We start from the raw sequence: 22511 nt of genomic DNA on the forward strand, positions 1-22511 counted from the left end.
TTCTTCTAACGTAAACTAATAAATTAATATAATACCAGGAATCTTAAATGATTAATCTACTAATTCCACAATGATGAACACAAAATGGGGTTTAAATGCTGCTGGAAGCACGTCCCTACAGTGTGTGGCTTCTGGAGATGTGGTCTGTTTTGTGCAACCAAGGCTGAAGAAAAGTTTCTGCTTGAATTTCATGGATGAAAATAGAACTATTTAGCTCATTCAGGTTTCAACTCCTGTGGTTTCTAAGACCTATCTCAGGATCAAGGGCATCCTATGTGGTAGCGACTCACTGCATCCAAGCTACGTGCCAGCCAGGGACATCACATCAACACAGCACATAATCCCATATAACCCAGGTAGTTATTTGAAAAGAGCACTCCACATTTCCTTGGAGAGCTGAGCTACCTGAATCAGGTGTGCTCACCTGTGGGACAGCCTGAGGCATTCCAACATGCTGACCCAGCACTTTGGAGATGTGCACGCAGCTTCCTTCTCAACAGATCCCAGTTGTATTCATCTCCATCAGGGATCACCCTTTGGCCTTCAGTCCGGTCTTTGAGTCTTGTGTTCCCTCATACAGAACATCTTACACAAAAGAAGAAGGATGATGCACTGAAGCTGCTTCCAAAGAATGGCTCCTGGCCCAGGCTTACCTTTGGATCATGCAAGGCAACTGTCTGGGAGATAAATTGTCATGGTCCAAAACTGTGCTACTGTGCACTGCTGTGCTACTGGTCTTGCAGAGCAGCTGGGTACACACACAATCCTCTGCTCTGGGCTTGCCCTGGCAATGCTCTAGTGGAGATGCAGCCACAGTGAACACGGCTTTGAAGTGGATGAACCTGGGCTACATCATTTTGACTGTCAGCAGGACTCACTATCCCAGTGCTGGAGCTGGATCACATGGCTTTCTGTCAGTTCAGAACAAGCTCAACTGTGCTTGCAAAATAACATGCAAATTCATCATAACCCAAAGCATTATATAATCAGATCCTCATGCTATAGGAAACAGCATGTTCCAGAAGTCCCCGAGAGTCTGTACATAGGAAACAACATGTTCCAAAACTGCCTGTGAGTTTGTGCAGGGCTGGAACAAAAGTGCAATTGTTTGTAATCCACAGAATTTTACCCAATGTATAGTTATGCATCTGGGCAAACTGAATCAAGAAACTGCTGATGATCAAAATCTCTCTGATATTGGCAGGAATGTTTCTACAGACTTAAGTTGTGAACTGTATCCCAAGGTATTGGTACTTCATGCCACTTTATCTTGGACATGCCTATGTGATTGCAATTTTTTATTAGATGCTGTATTGGGTTTGCATGGCCAAACTTTGCTAGTAGGGGGCTACAGGGGTGGCTTTTGTGAGAAGCTGCCAGAAGTTTCCCCAACGTCCAGTGGGGCCAATGGCAGCTGGCTCCAAAATGGACGTGCTGCTGATTAAGGCTGAACCTATCAGAAATGGTGGTAATGCCTCTCAGATAACATATTTAAGAAGAATTCTGTAAAGAGTTACTGCACAGAGGTAATTGTGGCCAGAGAAGACGTGAGAGGAGCAGGGTGAGAACACGTGAGAGCAGCAGCCCTGCACACACCAAGGTCAGGGCAGAAGGAGGGGCAGGAGGGGCTCCAGGCATTGAGCTGAGATTCCCCTGCAGCCCTTGGTGCAGAGTGTGGTGAGGCAGCTGCCCCTGCAGCCCATGGAGATCCCCAGGGATGCAGAGATCCGCCTGGAGCCCCTGGAGGAGCCCATGCTGGAGCAGGCGATGCCTGAGAGGAGGCTGTGGCCCGTGGGAGGCCCCTGGGGAGAGGAGCCCATGCTGGAGCAGCAGCCTGGCCTGGAATGGGCTGCACCCTGGGGAAGAGTGACCCACCCTGCAGCAGTTTGAGGGGAACTGTTGCTTGTGAGATGGACTCACATTGGACAAGTTCATGGAGAACTGTCTCCCATGGGAGAGACCCCATGGAGCAGCAGGGGAACAACTCCTCTCCCTGAGCAATGGGAGAGGCCACGGAACAGATCATGACCCCCCATTCCCTGTCTCCCTGAGCCTCACTGTGTGGCACTGAAGTAGAGCTGGGAAGAAGGGAGGGGTGGGGGGAAGGTGTTTTGAAGGTTTATTTTACTACTCATTATCCTGCTCTGATTTCTGAATAATAAATTCAATTAGTATCTCTAATTTAAATCTATTTTGCCTGTGATGGTATTTGGTGAGTGATCTCTCTCGGTCCTTATCTCAACCCATGAACCCTCTGCTGTATTTTCTCTCCCCTGCTCACCTGCAAAGGAGAGTGAGAGGCTTCAGTGGGTGCCAGGCATCCAGCCAGGGTCAACCCACTGCAGTGCACTCAAATGTCTCTGTGCTAGAAGACCATGGCAGCATCTCTCCTGCCTTCTCTTCTGCACTGTTTCACAGGTTTGTCTACGCTCCCTGCCAGAGTCCCATTTATTGTCTCTTACTGTGATTAACTCTGATATCTCATGCCACTGCATTCTGGAGCTGAAAATACTCCCTCCTGCATGGCACACTGCATCCTGGTGTCTTCCAAGACTAAGCCTGACAGAAAGAACTACCATGACATCCAGGAATCTGTCATTGTACAACCAGAGCAGTAGATACAGCAGGACTGAGGAACAGGCAAGAGAGACTTGCAGAAATAAGGCAGCTGCCATCCACTTCCTTCTCATGCTCTTTTCCACCCCTTAGAAGGATCAGGCCCCAGAGCTTACCTTGTCTTTCTTCTTTGGTGAGCTCCTTGGGGTGTTCCACAAACAGCACTGAACAGCTCTGCTCGTACCATCAGGTGGAAGTGGTGCAATCCCAGATGAAACTCTGCTCCGGTCCCATGGGAAGCATGCTACACACAGAGCAGCTCATACACCCCACAGGATACTTCTGACCACTGCAGACATCCTATCAAACTAGGCAGCATTTCTAAAACCTGAAAAAACATGTCATGAAGATACAAAGAGTCTTCTGCACTGGCACTGGCAAACAGTCTGAGCAGCACTGAGCAACACTGAGAAGGAACACTGAAAATTTCAGAAGATTGAATTCTTGCAATTCAAAGTGCAATGACCAAAGTCTAACTATTAAACTAAACTCATGCCAGGGTTCCAAAAACAAGCCATCTCAGTGGACTAGTTTTACAAGTATTTATTAGGAAATTATGAACACCTGACTAATATTTTTATCTCCCCAAAGTGATCCCTACTACAGGAATTTAACAGGTCTCAGTAACTTTGGATCCAACTTGTTCAGTTCATAAGCAAAATGGTGATTTCTGTAACTAACTTTGCCCATACTCATAAGACTCAAAAGCTGCAGTCTAATTAGCAATTCTGAACAAACTAGGCTGAAATCCTGAGAACTCTGATCACTCAAAAAAACCCAACAAAAATAAGGACATTTTGCTGAGAGACTGCAAAAATGGTCCTAGTTCCTCTAAGAGTAGGCTAAAATTAAGATGCTTTCTTTGGTATCAGTGCAAAGTGATTCACTGAATCTTAAGGGACCTTAAGGAAGACCAAGGTCATATCCAGCATTTTCAGGTCAGTTCACAGGACTTAAAAAATTCTGGCTTTGGATGAAAGATACAGGATTTTCAACCTTACAGGCATTGCTTCGAGGTATTCTGCATTGAAAGATGAAGTTTTAGAGGCTCTTCTCTCTAATATTATCATTGTATGTATCTCTGAAAGGAAAAGCTTGACACATTTGATACAGCTTGCAATGTGTTTGAGTACTTGTGTAGATCTTATGCATGAGTAAAATAACCTCACCATTATTTTTTTAATCAATCACAGAAGACACTGCAATTACAAATCCAAGTTTTTTTACATAAGGTACCACATGTTCAAAGTATTTAATGAATAGTTTATAAAAATACACTACAAAATCATTATGAATGAAAAGTGTTTCAGCTAAAACTTTTACAAGGATTAAAAAAAAAAGATGAGTGGCCCATATGCTATTCTGGAAGCAGATCCTCTCCTAGTTCTTCATCAGCAAAATCATCTTCCTCTGTTCTTTTTCTTGCTGCTGTTTTTGGTCTTTCTGGTTGTGGGCCAAGTGGATCTGCGTAGGAGGCATCTAGGGTTTAAATAAATACATGTGAAACAGTTACAAACTATTTTAGCCTTAGCTGGTTTTAAACATACAAAATCAAATACAAGATTAGGATTTAGCACTACACATCTGTGTCTTTGAAATGCAGACAGAATGAGCATGTGAATGCTGAAGGAGAACAAAACACTGCATTCAGGAACTGAGGCAGGGAACAAGAGCAAAGTTCCAGGGCTCTACTGATAGAAGCCTCTTGGTGTTTTTTCTAATAAATTTTTCTAACTATACTACAGTGAGAAAAAGACTTTGGAAATGTGCAAGGAACAGCAAGACTGATGACTTGTTTGAGGAATGGCTTTTTAGGAAGTACCACATTCCACATGAATTTGAGGTTTTAAACCCCTTTGAAAATCCAGTCTTATTGAAGAACCTATGACTGCAGAATGACAAGAACTGACTTAAAGGACACAGCAGACAGATATTGAAAGTAATATTAACAAGGGCGACATTTCTTAATATTTACAATTACTTTATAGTGAGCTCTGAACAATGAAGCAAAAGCCTCATTTTCATGGGAAAATGTCTCCCCAATTATCTAATTTTACATACTCTTCCAACAACTTATATTTTTTCCTCTCTCCTTATTTCTCCTCTCCCTGAGGACCATGAAATTAGAAAAGGTATAAGATGTCCACTTGCCTATTTCTTTACTGCTGCTGCCTTCATAGGGTTCATTTGTTCCAGGCAGAACTTTCAGTTTGGCACTCAGTCTTTCCCCTTTGGTACCACCACTATCTGGGGAACAGAAAGAAAAAAAAAAGACAACATACTGTTATGTTCTGTGAAACCACGATACAAGAACAACACCAATTCAGCTACCACTATCTGTCAAACTGGACTTGGATGAAACCATCTTTTCATGGCAGACACAGTACTCATTTGTAATAGTGGTGTTTAAAACACAGTGGACACTGTGTCCACACACGTATGTGTTAACGTTTTTTAAAAAATATAAACAGCCTTATGACTTTGGAGTAAACACATTAAAATATTTCTGCTTCGAATGCTGACATTTCAGTTGCTTATAAATTACAGGCACGTTTTGGAGTTAAAATAAGCATGATAAATATATAAACACTGTCACAATGTACACTGGACATTTCCTATGTTTGTGTGCTTACTGACACATCAGTGTGATGCACCTGCTCAGTTCTGTCAAGGTTAAATGCAACACTTAAGTTAGCTTTTAATGAGAAGAGTACATTTGCCATGTGCAGCCCAGCCCATGTGCACAGAGCAGGCTGGCCCTGCAGCTCGCTGTAAACTCTGCTGGCAGCTCCCTCTGCAGCAGGGCCCCAAGGAATGTGCCGGCTCCAAGGGCTGCCTCCTGCCCCAACAACAGCAGATTAACATTCTCCTGCCACAGCAGTATTCCAGACACTTGAAATATTCTCTTCACCTCTGATTCCCTTTTGCACATTCATGGCAAGCTTTCAATCTCATCTGCTACAACAAATTTTTATGCAATATTTTTTCACCTGGGAGAAAACATTTTGAGTTTGACTTGGTATATTTACATGGCAGGATGTGCAGCCAAATAGAGACGTGTTCATTTACAACACCAAACAACGTGGGTATTAAAAGTCTTCCATCGTAAGGAGGAAAAATGGGTTTCATTCAACAAATATTAATTACAAAGTCTGGACCTGGCAACATATTTCCATTGTCTTATTTACTACAAATGTTATTTTAATAGATATTGTTATAATTAAAAGGAAAAAAACCTCCCTCCCAAAGGTCTAAAAAGATGACAAACATTTATCTTTCTATAAATACTACCACAGACTTCTGTTTGCTCGACCCTAAACTGGAAGACGTCTCTGCTCCAAGAAAGATCTAACACATACAGCTATGTCAAACAGTTAATAAGTTCACAAGACACATATTGCAGTTGAAATTTCAAAGCAAGGAACACATATCTTAATGTACATCCACTTCCCTTGGACCAATTCTCACTGACAGGTTTCATAAAAGAAGTAATATTTGAAGAATTTGAAGAAACAGGGAGAAAACAATGAGTTTCCCTGGAGAGAAACTCAACTAAAGGGCCGTGAAATTACAAAAGGGCATCCCCTTGATTTGACTGGGCTCTGGACAGGCCTGTGCAGCAAGGAGGTGAGAGCTGGCCTTCAGAGATGCTGTGGATAAAAATGTTTTGAGGAAAATACAAATAATCAATGAGAAAAAGAGTAGGATAGAAATAGGCACAGTCTTGCATAATGGAAAACAATTTTTAACACGATAAATAAAGTTGTAAGGAGCAGTAAAGAGATGCAAAGACAGGAACAATACAGCAGACTACACCAGGGGAAGACTGAGCTGGTTGAAGAAACTCCATAGGTTTAATTGGTTGGTCCCAGAAAGGAAGAACTGCATGTAATGAAAAGAAAAGAGGAGGAAAATGGCATAACAAATGTTTTCAGCTGTGAAGGAGGAGAACACATGGGTGTTAGCAATGCTACCAGAGGAAGGTGAAAGACTTTATACGAAGTGAAAGAAGGAAGAAAAGGATGGTAGACAAACCAAACTGAGTGGGATTAACAGAATACCCACTAGTTACCTGCACATCTTACTGCCCTAAAAAAACACAGCTGAAAACAGAGGCTTCTTTAGATGTTCTAGGATCCTTAAGTTTTACTAGGTACATTTATAAGTAACGTAGTGAAAATCTTTTCTCAGGTGGATCAGCAAAGTAACACTGCTCACCTTACTTCTTTCTGTATGAGCATTATATCCAGCAAGAGTTAGGAGAAACAACCCTTCTGGTTAGTTCCTCACATTTAGTTTAGATTAGACTAATATGCAAAACCACATCAAGTCTCTGTGGACTGCAGTATGCTCTGGGCATACCTGAAGATGAGGAAGAGGAGCACCTTTCATTTTAAAGTGCAACCAGAAGCAATAAGAGGTGCTTGACACCATTGGCATTACAGGGAGATGTCAGACAGCAGCTCAGCAGGTGAGATGTCTGGCTCAGTGCTTGCTTTCACCAGAGGGAGTTCAAACCCACAGCTCCAGCTTTCACAAGGAATGCCCCAGCTGTTAAGCCATTTGGGGTAAGCTTTTCTTGACACTCTTGCCATGGGATACAGGATTTGGCTGCCAATATGGCAGCTATTAAAAATTCTGTTGACCATATAACATGATCTGCCAGAAGTCTAAATATCATCCTGAAATTACTTTTTGTAGTTCTGTTTGGAGAATCATCTACATGTTTTTTATTTAGCATACATTCACACATAATTTGGCAATATTAAGGAATATAAGCTTGCAATATAGACTTCAGGATTTTGGTATCCTACAGTAAAGGAGACTTCAGAAAAGGAGTTGTTTTTAAAGCATTTTTTTCACAAACACACATACTTTTTGGAGGCAAGTTTCACAATTTCTACTCATCATTCCCTGCTGCTCTCACCCCATCTAGGAAAAAGATTTTATATACATTTTGAATTATGGGAATGAAATTAACTTTTACTAAAGTAATACACAGAAGAAAACAAAGATATCAGTGAGGATGAAAAGCTTTATTTGTAGTTTTTATCTACTAAGAGCACTGCTTTCAGTGTTAACATCTCTCTGATTGTACCTACAATCAGAGGACTACAGGCAGATATTTCTGAAACTGCGAATTCATTTTCTATTACTGTATTAACTGTACAAACACCAGCACCTAATTCAAAGTAGCTTTTGAATAATGGAGGACCACTGTTGAACTAAATCGCTCTCTGTATCTAAGGAAACCTGAAATTAATACCCAGTTCTTATTTATTAACTTATTGGGCTTTTACTAAGTAAGTTATTACTGTAGCTCATGCAGAGGCCATCCCCACTGTGCTCATTTTGGAGTGACAATGTGGACACGTACCCATGAAGCGACCACAGGAACACAGCTCCAGATTTCAGTTGAAAAAGCAACAGGAACCGATTAAGCAGAGCTGGTCAATATAAAATCTGATTTATAAATATATTTACTCTGTAAAATCATAATACTTGAGATTTGGATTACCATGCTGACATTACCTTCCCCTCACAGTCTCTGTTAAATAGCCTTAACTGAGGACTATGCATACAAAGACATAAATAATACACTCTGCATGCTGATATCTTTTACAGTGCATTCCTTCCTCTCATCTGTTCAAAAGTCATGGCCATATTACTATATTTAGGATGTTTAAATTAATCTATTAGAATTGTTTCATTCATTCAGAGTTGTTCAATGTTTTACAAAAACTGATTTGAACTAATTCCTTCACATAGAATTTGGATGGGAATTAAAAAGAATAAAAATATAAAACCTAATTTAAAAAATGACCAATTTTATATGGCAGAACAATGAATAATGCAACATACTGCAAAAATAATCCTATTTTGTAATTTAAGTAGTGATACCTAGCAAAAAAGATTCTCCATCTTTTTATGTTTCTGTACTTCCTGTGTCACACGATACCTGTGTGTACTTCAAACCAAAAAATCCATTGTATTTGTATTTATTTTTTTAGAGGAATCTAACTAGTTGCAATTACAGTGATGACACTATTGCATTGGAAATTCCTCCAGTACCACAAAGGACGTAAATCAGAACTTTTAGTACTATTTTACTCATCAAGAAAAGACATCAAAGGGTAAGATTGTTTGGTAATCTACCTCCTCTGTAAAATCTTTATGAAGCAAATAGCGCAGTGGGCTAACTCTCCAATAACTCCAGAATGTGTTTAAAGTGCAGCTTGGTGTATCTTTCATATTTAGGATGAAGACACCATCTTTGGAGAAGAATTGGCATTGGTTTGACCAAAGAGAAGAGTAAGTTCAGTGCAGAAGGCAGAATAATATATTAAAACTGTGAAACAGCATGGGAAGTAGATGCAATTTATAACTTTGCTGCTGTTCATTTTGATTTGAAATTCTGTTGAATGAAAATTGTTTGTGGTGGGTCAGTGCAGCTCACTCCTTAGGTGAGTTCAGAGCAGAAAACAGACTAAGATGTTCTCTTCATTTCAACAGATTTTCCCTTCTCCATTAATTAAGAAAACTTTTTTCTATTTTTCTGTTCTTCACACACAGCCAATGGAACCCTCCCAAAACGACTTGTAATTAGTGAGGCATCAACAGGCACACAAAGCCTAGCAAATATAAATGATTGCCATGTCCTGGCTGTAGAGAAACAAGAAAATCTCATCTTTATCACAGTCAGGATTATCTGGGATGCCTACAGCTCAAACATCTAAAACACACTTCCATAATATATAAGGAGATCCCTCTGGGATGGTAAAGCATGTTTGAATATGGGAAATCTTTGGGGATGGACAAACTGACACAGTCACCAGTGAAATGAAAAAGGGAAAAGACACCTAAATTATTCCCATGTGGTTTATTTTCCAAATCCATCCTGACAGGCCTAGGTAACAAGGAGAATGCAAAGTACTCAGCCTTTCCTCTTCTGAATTCAACACTGCTTCTGTGGGCTGCTGTCCGAGACTGCATGGCTCCTCTCACCCAGCACAGAACTGCCCATTCAGTGAGCTGGGCAAATGCAGACACCAAGTAAACACTGCCATGGGAATGGATTCCTTAACGTCATACTTTGCACTATCTACACTTATAAAGGCATTATGCTATCAGTCAGGAAAAATTCCTTATGCTGGTAAAAACCACAGTGCACCAACTGCTAAGTTCTGGATATTACAATCATGTATCTGCAAAACACAAAAAAGTGGGTATGAAAACAAGAAAAAAATTAATGGAAAGAAAATCTTTGAGAAGTGCCTAAACTCAGATGTTACTGTTAGCTTCCTTCAAGGTTTCATGGTATTGTGGTTTTGGGGTTTTTTTTCTCCTTTTTAAAATAAAAAACAAAACAAAACAAAAAGATTAACAGAACTGTATCAATGTCATTTGCTTCCAACATGACCCAAGTAAGATTGAAAACCATAAATCTGATAATTGTGGGGAGAAGAAAACTTCCTTTTTTATAGTGAGTGACAAATGTGTTTAATTTTGGGTAAGGATTTTAGATTTAATGCTTATCTCTCTCTCTCTCAGGACAAAAGCAGACTTTAACTGACATTGATATATAGATGTCAGTTTTCTTGATCTCGCTGTTCCATTCTGTCTACCATTCATGCACACACCAATTATATTGCTGAAATTGTGCTGTGGTGCATCTCACACACCTTTCTGTTTTAATTTATACTGGCAAAGTACTGTGCCTGTAAAGTATGCCCTGTGAAGTACAAACCTTGCTGGCTTAGTTCTCTTTCTTCTTAGCTTCCTCTTTAAAAGCAATTTTAGATCATATTTCCTAAAACAAGGAAACCTGAATTATTAATACTCTTAATATAAATAACTGTATGGGGACAAAATACTTGGGGGGGAAAAATCTCATAGGAATGCTGACAAGTATGAGGACAGTGAGCTGCTAAGAGGAAAGAAAAAAAACCAGGCATCATACTTGAAATATTTGGAATTCACAAGACTTCAGTTAGCTAGTAAGTACTTTGATTTAGCTAGTAAGTACTAAACTAAGGAGGATTCCATGCTTCACTGAGTTTAGTAATGATGGCAAATCCCTCATACAGTATAGGAAAATGAACCCTTTTGGTCTTGGCAACACCACTGGAAAAGACTAACCTTAAAATGCATACATTTATTTTTTTTCCTCTCCTTTTGAAGTCAATAATTTACCAAAAGCATACTAATATTATGAAATAAAATAACCCATGTTTATATTTCATATGTATCTTCACACAGGCCATGCACAGAAATTTATAAAACTGCAAATTACAGCTCATAACCCAGGTGAACAAAGCCAAGCTTTGGACAAAATAAAATGTTTGGGTGTTCAGGTGTCTATTAGTCACCCTCAGTACAATGTGGACAAAATCCAGCCCAGGCCTTAACATCTGATGCTGTGAGTGTGCAGGTTCTTCACTGATAAGGCTCCCTAGAGCCAACATTACCAGTTAAAATGTGCCCAGTGCCTTTGACTCATTCTAAAAATACATACAAGTAGTGCAGCTCACCACAACTTTAATTAAGAATCCCAGCAGGAAGTTAACTCTAGGCTCAGTACAGGACCTTCTTTGTACCTTTGCTTGTTTGCCAAGTCATTTCCAGAAAGGCTGGATCTCTGGCACTGAATCTGTATATTGAAGACTTCTCAAACATGCTCTGACACAGACTTGTTCCCAAACTGTGATTTTTTCAACCCTTTCATATATTTGACATAATATCTTAAACTCAACAATCTAAGAATTACTGATAGGGCAAATTCTAGATCAACACTTATCCTTCTTAACCTCTCATCCCCTTTCTTATGGTTTTAAAATTAAAAAAAAAAAAAAAGAGAAAATTAAAAAAGGAAGAAAACTTTCCATAGATACTTGTGTCTTTAAAAGAAATACTGACAAACTGGTAGTTTGTGGGATTTATGTTGTCTTAGCATCCTTTCAGCATAAGCATTAGGTACACCTTCTTTTGCTGAATTACTCTCTCCCTCCTGAAAGATGCCCCTTTTTCATGAATGAGGGTGGGGATAATTACAAAATAGAGCTGGAAGAGACCCTTGGTGTCATTTCCCTACACATCTGATGCAAAGTTTTGCACAGCTGCAAATACCCTTGCCTGTTTCCAATGCTGCTCTTCATTTCTACTTGCTGGATGCTGAAGTGGATTCCTCTTAATGACAGAGAACAGGGACCAATCCTGCCTCACAGTGCTGCTTTGTTGGCACCTCCAGCTGGCTGCCTGATCACAGGGTTTATGCACCAAAGCAGGGCCCAGAAACTCTCCATCCTCTTCCACCCTGTTCTGCTACTTAAATAAAGAATTACTTTGGCCTGAGGCCCAAAAGAGGTAAAATTCAATCCTAGGTGAATGGTTGTTTCTTCCACACATCAAGAAATTATTTAAAAGCTTCTCTAGTGAAACTACTGAGCTGGAAAAGGAATGAGATCTCTCTCAAGCACCTAACACTCACTCTTAGGCTTCAGAAAATCCAGGGAAGCAGTCTTCATAAATGTAACAGCATTCTAAGGTCATCTTCAGATTACATCAGTAATTGCCATGACTTTTCCTGACCCTACAGAATTCGCTAAGTGTAGTAAAATATCTGCTATGTAGGTGGAGAAATAAAATTACCAAATAAGAAAAAAAAAAATTTCTCTGTAAAAGGAAGGGAAGAGAGGCAAGAATTTACTGGGGATATTTTCTAATGAAACCCATTGATATCAAGATAAATCAAAAGCAGGATACAAATAAACCATTTCATTTTTGGGTTAAAATATGGGGTTTTGGTTGGTTGGGTTTTTTTGGTTTTTTTTTTGCAGGTGGTTGAAGTAGCCTGAAGTCTTCTAGTTTCCTTAGAGCAGCAGTGGGGGACTGTTAGGTTTACATTACTAATTTCATGGATTTAATAATGGGAGGGAAAATTCATTTGCCCTGCAATACGCAGGCTACCTAGTGCAGAAAAGACAATACAGGGCAGTTTCCTGACTTACATTGCAGGAGTTTTACATTTATGGAAATCAGGATTGCAAATTTATAGAAGCAGGGAAACTGAGTGTCCAGGGAGGAAGATTTCTTCTAGGAAAGACTCTAGAACTTCAGTTCTGCTACCCAGAGATAAGGGGAAGGATGAGCTCAAAGATAGTAAAGTATGTTATCCTTAATACAGAGCTGGCTGCACAGAACAATGTGCTGAACTTGTAACAAACACCTATCATTGTGGATTACATGGTGGACACAAAATTCCTTTTCCTTCATGTTAAATAAAGAAACAATGAATTCCTAATTTCCATGGCTTAAGTGTTCTGTTTTGTTGTAACAAATTATTCCTTTTAGTAAATATTCCAAAGTTAAAAATGTTCAAATACCAAGTTAATGGGATAAAAACATTCATGTCCACAGTACTGAAAACAATCAGAAATTTAGCTTTAGGCATACAATAAGGTCTGTATATAAAACATAAATGTGGGACCACATCCATGCTACTGTACCGGTTGCAATGAGAAAATCAAAAAGTACGAAACAAAGTTTCTGAAGCCCTTACATTTTACTCAGTGCATATTTGTGGGTGTTTCAGGATGAAAGGAGGCTTTAGAAACACTTTCAGAAAATCTGTTTCCTTCAGGGTCCTGTCAAAAGTGATATTTAAGCAGAGGCCTTGACTACTTACCACCACTTCCCTCTTTGCGGCTGCGCGCGCTGCCCTCTCTGCCAGATTTAATGCGCTGCACGAAAGTGGAAAAGGTTTGAAAAGAACAGAACAAAAAAACTCATTTACTAATATATATTAGAGAAAATGACTGAAAATTAAACTCAGCTTGTTAATAAAAGAGTAGAAGAATGTTAAACTAGACTTACTACACTGTAACTACTAAAGGTTGCTTTTCAACACATAAAATTGTCCTTAAAATCAGGGTTAAATCCAATGTTTATATAAAACAAGAGTTCTGTGAAATTCAAATAGAATATCTCAGTAAATTATTTTTCTTCAGATAAAATTTATACAAGGAATGTGCCTAAAAATAGTTCAGATGTTCCTTTGTAAAGTACAGCTGAAAAAACAGGCAACACAGCTCTCCTTGCATGAGTTCAAAGTAGCCTCTGCCCATTAACATCTTGTAAATCCCACAAGCATTTTATTATTGTAAAGACTCAAAAGGGAGAAGTGGGGGAATCTATAAAAAGAACTATTCACCCTATGGATCTTGGATTTTGAATTTTTGGCACAGAACTGTATTTCACAGCAAAATTTAATTTGCTTTGAGTGTTAAATGCAAGATAAAGGTGAAGGTAAATACTTTAAAAGCTGTGTTTAAAAAGTCAGCTCTCTTGCATAGGGGAAGGCACCATAAACATCTCCCAGCTGTGTTTTTTTTGAGTGTTATTTGAAAATTTTAACAGTTTATCAAAGCAATACCTTTGTATGACATGGCAGACAGATCTTCTGGCAAAACACCAGATTTCTTATGCGTACATCTTGTCAATTATGAGACAGGACACCTCAGTGAGGGACTTTTTGATAGGTAGGTACAAAAACTTGATGTTTAACGCACTCAGCTATTAATAAAGTATCTCTGCATCTTACTTCAAAATAGGAATTCAGGATCTGATTAAAAGACACATCATGTCTCCAGGTCAATTACTATGAATTCTTCACTCATTTTTCACCAGAAAAATATCATAAAGTCTGGCAAAGTTGGAATGATACCAAAGAAGTGAAAGAAGTTCCAAGATTCATGCCAACAGAAAAAGGAAGAACTCTTAAATCAAAACCCACAGGAGTCAGACAGGAAAGCATTGAGCCTAGTGTGAAACCAGGACTGCTCTTGGAGCAATTCAGTCTGGGACCAGAATTTCTCACACTTTTTTATTTGCTTTGGGAAATCCTCAAGCCTAAAATATGTTCTCTGAATTTTGGATTAAATATCCTTTTCACAGCCCAGTGAAGTAGCATATATCAATCCTTCAGGAAGCCTGTCCAGACTCTCCCAGCTGTTGAAGGACTGACAACAAGTCTGACAGCAGCTCAGCTTCTGTCCACCCAAGGGAAGCAGTTCCTATGTGACAGTGCCCTCTTGGCATTTACACCCCAGGACCTTCCTCCCAAAATATAACATAATAACTACAATCTAAACATATGATTAACTCCTGTAAAATTCCAAGTGAGTAGTTTGTAAGTAATCCCACACTAAAAGCAGACATTCAAAATAGGTTTCCACCCTAAAAAAGCCTATTTCTCCCATGACTGCAAAAGACATTTGGGATGGTTAGCCCAGATGTGGATGCCTGAAGGCAAAGGCAGTAAGGCCCCTGCAGCATTTGCACCTCTCATTACTGCTCCTCAGCACAGCCCATCAGCCCCCTCTCAGCCATTAAGCTCACTGAAGGGAAATAAACAGTAATGTGTGTGCACAGCAGTGCCAAGGAGGCTCTGTGAACTTTTACACTATTACCTGTCTTTTTTTAGAGTGAAACATGAAAAAGGAAGACTAATGCAGTAAAAAACCCCAATCGAACAAACAAAAACAAAAGACCCCAGCTCCCACCCCCACCATCCCTCCAACATTCCAATATATGAAGGTTGCAGTAAAAACTAAATGCTGTGAGAAGCAGGGAGAACAATTTCTACAGGGAATGAACTCCACAGATGTTCCCAGATTCTTGGCTGGAAGTATTTAACAACTTGTCCATATTTGAGAACTGAGGGAAATAAGTACTCCAGTATATTTATTTTGGTATAAACTCCATGTGGATATACTTATTCTGGAAAAACAAATTATAAATTTTGATAAATTTCTATAGGAAGACAAAGTCTGTGTGCAGACTGTGAAATGCAGGTATACTATCCTAGCATTTTACCTATTTTGTCTTTACTGGGTGCAATTGAGAAATCAAGGGTTAGTCTAAAATTGGGAGCAGGAATTGAATTGTATCTGGTACTGCTAACTGAAACCAGTATTCCAATTGGAAACTTAGGTGGTGAAATATTAAAATTTGGTAATTTTAGAACTAGGAAATATAGTTTATGACTGTATGGTCATGGACGACAGAAGGAACTTAGGAAAAAAACCCTAGTAATTTCCAAAGCCAGATGGCAGAAAGAAGACTAAAAATCACACACCCACCCCCAACCAAGAAACAAACAAAAAAAAACTTCCCAAACCCAAAAACAGAGGATGGGAACCCAGATGTAACATCAATAGCAAAAGAAGGAACTGCAGGGCTATTGTTTGCAGGACAGCACTGATGCAGAGATTGTCACAGAAAGATACTCCAGTACTAATGCAGGACAGCTGCATCCTGAGTCACAGTGTGCCCTGAAACATCTTTCCTTAGTGTCTTCGCTCCTTTACCAATTACAGCAGTGTTCATTACTAAGAAAACTGTGTCAGTGCGTTCCTTGGGAGCAGAAAAAGTTGTTCCTTTCCTTTGGAAAGAACTTGGAAAGTTTTGAGAGCTTGGCAGAGGAGAAAGGCAGGAGGAGGAGATGGGAGCATGGCCCGCCAAGACAAGGAGCGACAAGGAGCAGCAAGGAGCAGAAAGCAACTGATCAGACTTCAGAGGTGCTGAAGAAAGTGTACTCGGAACCACAGGGGCAGAATTTTGCACCCATTCAGAGCTTACTCAGGCTGGAAACACTGGCCTGTCTGCAGGAATGAAGTTGACAGAACTGACAAGAAACCTGTTGTATTTTTATTATTGACTGTGGTTTTTAGGGGGCACAAAGGAAAGAGGTGTGTTTGTCTGGGGTTTGTTTGGGTTTTTTAAACTTACTGCATTTCATTTTATCTGCTTAAATGAAAATCAGTTTAGTTTAAATTACAGTACTATCAGGCTTATTCAAAAGGCTGAATTAATTTTTTTTCTTTTCTGGGTAACACACTAGAGGAAATATTTAAGCAGATCTATCTTAAAGCTTTGACTAATTAAAAGTGCCATTATAGAAACCCTATCTGATCTGCTCTACTCTGCCCTCCTGATACTCCAGAGTTGTGTGTCCAGTTCTGGAGCATCCAGTGTAAGGACTTGGCCCTGTTGGAGAGGGCCCAGAGGAGGACCATGAAGATGAAAAGAGAGCTGAAGCACTTCTCCAGTGAAGACAGGCTGGGAGGGTTGAAGTTGTTCAGCCTGGAGAAGAGAAGACTGGGGAAATGTTGTGGCCTTTCAATACTTAAAGGGGTCTTAAAAGAAATATGGGGACAGACCTTTTACTAAGGCCTGTGGTGGCAGGACAAGGAATAATGGCTTTTAACTGAGAGAGGGTAGAGAAGGAGAAAAAAAATATGTTGAGGATGTTGGGACACTGGAACAGATTGCCCAGAGAAGCTGTGGATGACCATCTCTGTAAATGTTCAAAGTCAGATTTGATGGGGCTCTGAGCAACTTGATAATGGAAGGTGTCCCTGCCCACAGCAGGGGCTTGAAACTAGATAATCTTTAAATGTTCCTTTCAACCTAAACCATCCTGTGATCCAGCTTTGCAAGGTTAGTGTTGTGACAGGATAGAGTCAACACACTCTTAAACAGGAATTCTGAAATGCAAGACACAGAGGGAGCTTCCCACACCATGGCTGAGTTATGGTCACTCTTAAAGCCTGAACGGTCTAAACCAAGTGTGCAATAACTTGTTCAACCACAAGTCTGTGTTGGAGCCCACTGACACTTCTGTCATTCAGGTATGACTTGATGAATTCCCTTAACACAAAGAAGTCAGAATGAAAAAAACCCATAATTTAAACATAATTTTTATGCTACTAAAATCTTAAGTTACTTAGAGGATTTAAACTTTTAAATAGTCTATCAGTAGCTTTTTCCTCACCAGAAAATAATGTGTTTGGGAAAGCTCTTGCTTCCCATATGAAAAAAACAGAGACATGACAATTTTTAGTTTTTTTAAATTGTATTCAAATATTAACTTTTGTAAAGAAAAAAAGCTGTTTTCTTTAAAGTCCTTGACATTGCCCATCTACAATTAATGCCTTCAGAATTACATTCAAAGAAATGGCCTTTCTTCTTCAGGGACCTCTGTCTCTCTCTAGTCAACTATAAAATAAATCAGTTTTAACTGGTTTTGTTGGTGAGCTTTCTCAAGTAAAGCACTGAGGTATTGAAAGTTACTGCAACAAACTATGTATATTACTGACACTGAAGTGATCAGAAACCAAGCAAAGGCTGTTTAACACACTTCAGTGAATCTCTTTATTGTGAGTTCTGCAGAATAGGTACATTATACCTGGTCATCTGTTTTGCTTACTGATACAATTATGGGGAGACATAGAGGAATATCAATCCCATATAGCTGTTAACTGTTTTCTTTTGTCCATTTTCCCAAGTGCTTTGAATTTTACAGTTACTGAAAAACCCAGTCAGTACACTTCAGCTAGCCCCTCAAAGTGTGGTTGCAGCATAAAGCTGCAATCCTTCAGTCAGTGCTTCCCCTTGTGAGTTTCATTTTTAAAGTGTCCCCATGCCCACATGCATACTCAGGCTCCCTGGAACTTAAGCAGAAGCAGCCAAGAATACATGTGCACATGATCTGTCATCAAAAGGGACTAATAAGTGTTAGTAAGAGCAGAGTTAAATAGTTAATACTTAAAGTATCCTAATGTGACTATGTAGCTCTGAGGCAATTCTCTGGATAGGCAAAGCAAGCTTGAATACTTTGCATGGATAATGCTTTTCAAACAAGCAGCTGTTTTTAATTTTAAAATCTTATTTTATCACCAGAATAGCAAGACAACAATGCACGAGTGCACACACACACAAACGTGAGCTCACTCTTCTGAACAGAACACAAGTTATGATCTCATACCTTTCACAGCCTGTTACTTTTCCATGGAATTCTTTTCTTTTTTTTTTTTTTAAATTGGCACTCACATGAATAGTTTACTTCTACCTATATAATATGTCAGTGCTGCAGTTCTGTATATAATGAAAAAGGAGTTCTTTTACATGGACAAATTCTTAGGCTTCCCATCTCTCCCTATAGTTGCATTATTACTTGGCTCATAAATCCACTGAAGTATTAAGTAAAATCTGGCAAGTGAGTAGGAAAGACGACATTCCACAGACATTGAATTATGCGAGTGGCTCTGGCATTCCCTCATGTCCACCATCTTTCACTAGTATTTAAAAATCACAAAAAATCCGGTGCTCAGAAACTATTCAGACAGATGTAAGACTGATCAGTAATTTAAAACTAAGTCTCCCAAACCCCAAAAGATGAGCTTCTGTAAACCAGGAAGTTAACAATACAATTTGTCTTGAAGTATCATAAACATTACTTTAGCTTCACCTACCTCTGCAGCAATACTGTGTAATACACACAGAAACAAACTTACCTGCTCTCTGATTTCTTTTAATTTTTCTGCTTTCTTGAGCTTTGTTATGTATTCCTGGACTTCTTTCAGCCCCATGTCTGTGCAGAGGCGAACTAAAAATCTGAGGCCTAATTGGAAAGCAAAGCACTGTTAGAAAAGGACTTACAAGCAGGTCAAACTACAAGTGCACCCTGACAGAACTGGACATGCAGAATGGCAAACAGTGCAAATAACAGCAAACAAGGTGACTCCAGTCCAGTATCACCACACAAGTTGTGATATTTTGCAAGTAATTCACTACTTTCTCTGTGTCTGTATCCACGAACAGTACAAATACCATCAGTATATGTGGCAGGCAAAAGGCATACTAACTATTTTGGCTCAGAACTCTTGACATTTGCAAAATATTTTGGAAGCTGGAAAGCATAGAAATGATACTACAGTATTACTAAGGAGATGCTATCAAGAGAATTTTGTTGAAAACAATTTTGCAAATGCCAAGTGAATCAAAATGGTTTTTTCCTCTATGGTTGATTTTCAAAGAGTAATATTTATAGAATTAGAAACCCCAACAAAGCTGACATAAAAATCAAATGTAACTGTATGATTGAACTAAAAGTATCCCTGAAAAACATTCTCCTGAGACACTCTACCAAACTCTGAAAACACTATTGGTATTCCTATGTGTTTGTTAACATTCCTTTCAAAGAACTGAAGCAGAAACAAGCAGGACATGATCCATTCTCTCCAGACTGCTTTCACAAACATTTTATTTCATTTTGTGCTAAGTTAGTTTTCTGCTGGTTTAGGAAGCCCATGCTCAGGGATGGATGAGGGAAGAACTATTGTTTCAACAGCAGAAAACTTAGATCAGTTAAATTGTCTTGCCTAACTCCTGCCTCCATTTGTGAAATTTGTAGAAACTATGTTCAGAAACATATTTGCATTCTAAAAGGTTTACTAGATGCTCCTCTGAAATGTGTGTGAGCAACAGGAACATGACATTTTGCATATAACTTTAAGGAATGACAGTATTGAATTTCACTTGTACAAGAGAGCTGTGATTGCTCTTTAAAAAAGCAATACATTTGTTAAAGCAGAACGATACAATTTTAAAATAAAATACAATGACTGTTCTTCCCACATTGCATCTGAAAGCACAGACTCGTTGGCAACAACCTTGTATTTTGGAATTTGTGAGGCATGGCGTGGGATGGAAGAGAATGTTTACACAACCACTGGCAACCATTATTTCCTACAGGGCTTTTTTATTTACAGTACAGGTGTGACTGATTTTACAAAATGTCTTACTCTTCAAAGTTGTGTTTCCTGCAGTTTAGTTTGAAATCCTCTATGGATTTTCCAGAGACTGGGTGACAAGCTATAGTTAAAAACCCAGCAACAAAATCTCATCCTCGATGTTTTTTCTGGAAACCCTGACTTTGATAAAACTTAGCAATAAGATTTTCTCATATCTAGAAATTTACAGCAGGAGTTTCAACTCACAGGAAACAGAAGTACAAATACATATATTTTTCAGAAGAAAGATGAAATGAGTAACATAGTTATAAAATCTAGGACATATGTATGAGAAAGAACTCATGTAATGCAACTCAGTTAAAGTTTCTTTTCATTGCTCTTCTTCAGCATTACCCTCACATTTCTTAAATCACGTGTCAGTGTTGTCACAAAAACCATGCAGCATTAGCATGAATAAAATATTAGTTAATGGAAGCATTTTTGTATGAAAAATACATCATATGATTACTAACACACCTATTCAATGTAACAAAGTTTCCTTTGATAGTTGCACCACAGAATGAGACAACTTACATTCAACATTCTCTGGGAATTTTCTGTGAATGACTTTGTATTTCTCCAGAGCTTTCTGGTAGTTGCCTGCAAACAAAACAAACATCTCCTATCCACACATTCAAATATAAAAAAGAATATTTGATGAGAAATTGGAACACCTTAACATCAATTCATCTTTATAATTAATGATTTAGTATTGTAGGACTAAATTTGTAAGAACAAACTTAACATTCTTTATTAATGGATAGTAAAAACTAAAAGCATCTGAAAACAGTCCAAATTACACTGTAAATAAGAGAATTAATGAGGAGGAGGTTACTGATTTTTGGGGTTTTTGTTTTGACCTTCTTCTATGACACCATTGTTCCAGTGTCTCACCATGCTCACAATGAAAAATTCCTCCCTTATGCCCAGTGTAAGTCTACTCTTATTCAATTTAAAACTGTTGCTCCATGACCTGGAACTGCAGACCTCAGTCTGTCTCCATCCTTCCCATGAAACCCTCCCGTTATTCTCCCAGCTGAACAACCTCAATGAATTACAAAAAAATGTTACAAACCTGAAAGCAATAACAAAAAAGTTACAGAACTTACCACTTCTTCTGTAGCAACTGGCAACCATCAGCTGCCATTTCACTTGTGTTGGCCTGCATATAAACAAAACAAAATCACGTACACTGCCAAACAATGAATGAGCAAAATAATCTGCATAGCACTGGTAAAGATCTACTATTTACCTACTAATCAATGTTTCACCTAGCATGTTGCCTTCCTAGAAAGAATGTATCCTGCTCAGCTCACACACTGCTGCATCACACGCCTGTTTCCAAGACTCTGTCACATTTTCAGTCCCATGCTAGAGTTTTTCCTCAGGTTCATGATTCACACAATTAGTAGACCTGACATGTGAACCACTAATCTTTGTCAGAGATACAGAACCGTGCAATGGGGGAGGAACAAAATGCTAAATTGTACTCTGAGGAGGTCCCATCACTAGGGTCCCACACATGCCCAAGGGATTCCTGCCAGGAAACACAGTCCCTACTCACAGCTTTGAACTCTGGCTCCTCCTCTGTGCTATCACCTTGATGTCCTAGCTGCTGCCTGTCCTTCTTTTTTAGCACATAATGGTGACAGTATGGTCAGAGAAAATATTTGGGATGCTTGAGCATGTGCAATAAAACTGTTGGACTCTTTCATCATTTTTACCCAGACAATGTGAAAATTAGGAAATTTTCATGTTAACAGCGTAAGCATCCTCTATAAGCCAAAGAATGTTGCACAAGTGGCTTACAATTGAATAGTAGCATATCCAAAAGGGACTGTCAGTTAATATTTTCAGAATAGTTTTGTACTTATCCTCTTCAGTTTTCCTCTCTAATCATAGCACAGGCCATTTTTAACTCTAAGCAATCTGTTTGCCTGGTAGTTGCCAAGCAAGTTCATGAAATACAAATGTTGCATCTTTTTACCTTCAGCTGAATGTGTCTCCTGCAAACAAAGGCAGCCAAACACACACCATAATAGAATTTATTACTCAGTTCAGTATGAAAACTCTAGAGAGAATAAATTGTCAGCATCAAGTACTAACTACACTAAGCCCTTTTATTAAGGATAGACTTCAGTGTGCTAGGAAAAATAAAATAGTGAAAAACTGTTTCCCAATTCATTGTCTAACAAGTTATCTTAGAATGCAATTTAAAAAGTAGTTATTGTGATTAAAATACTGAATGCATTAAACAATAAA

General features: G+C 38.9%; 1 protein-coding gene across 3 annotated transcripts in view; it reads right to left on the reverse strand.

The window, feature by feature from the left end:
• Nucleotides 1-3186: 3186 nt before the first annotated feature.
• Nucleotides 3187-22511, reverse strand: part of IFT88 (intraflagellar transport 88) — a 43020-nt gene continuing 23695 nt past the window's right edge. For 2 of the 3 annotated variants that reach the window (XM_064717656.1, XM_064717646.1), the window contains exons 21-26: nt 21359-21411; nt 20784-20849; nt 18972-19078; nt 13301-13355; nt 4768-4863; nt 3187-4095 (exon numbers count right to left, since the gene is read on the reverse strand). In XM_064717656.1, the coding sequence (XP_064573726.1) occupies nt 3974-4095; nt 4768-4863; nt 13301-13355; nt 18972-19078; nt 20784-20849; nt 21359-21411 (499 nt within the window). In that variant the 3' untranslated portion in view covers nt 3187-3973. The remainder of the gene's footprint in view (nt 4096-4767; nt 4864-13300; nt 13356-18971; nt 19079-20783; nt 20850-21358; nt 21412-22511) is intronic. The other variant, XM_064717665.1, reaches the window with a different exon arrangement.

Source organism: Zonotrichia leucophrys, chromosome 1, assembly GCF_028769735.1.
Source record: "Zonotrichia leucophrys gambelii isolate GWCS_2022_RI chromosome 1, RI_Zleu_2.0, whole genome shotgun sequence".
Lineage (NCBI taxonomy): Eukaryota > Metazoa > Chordata > Aves > Passeriformes > Passerellidae > Zonotrichia > Zonotrichia leucophrys.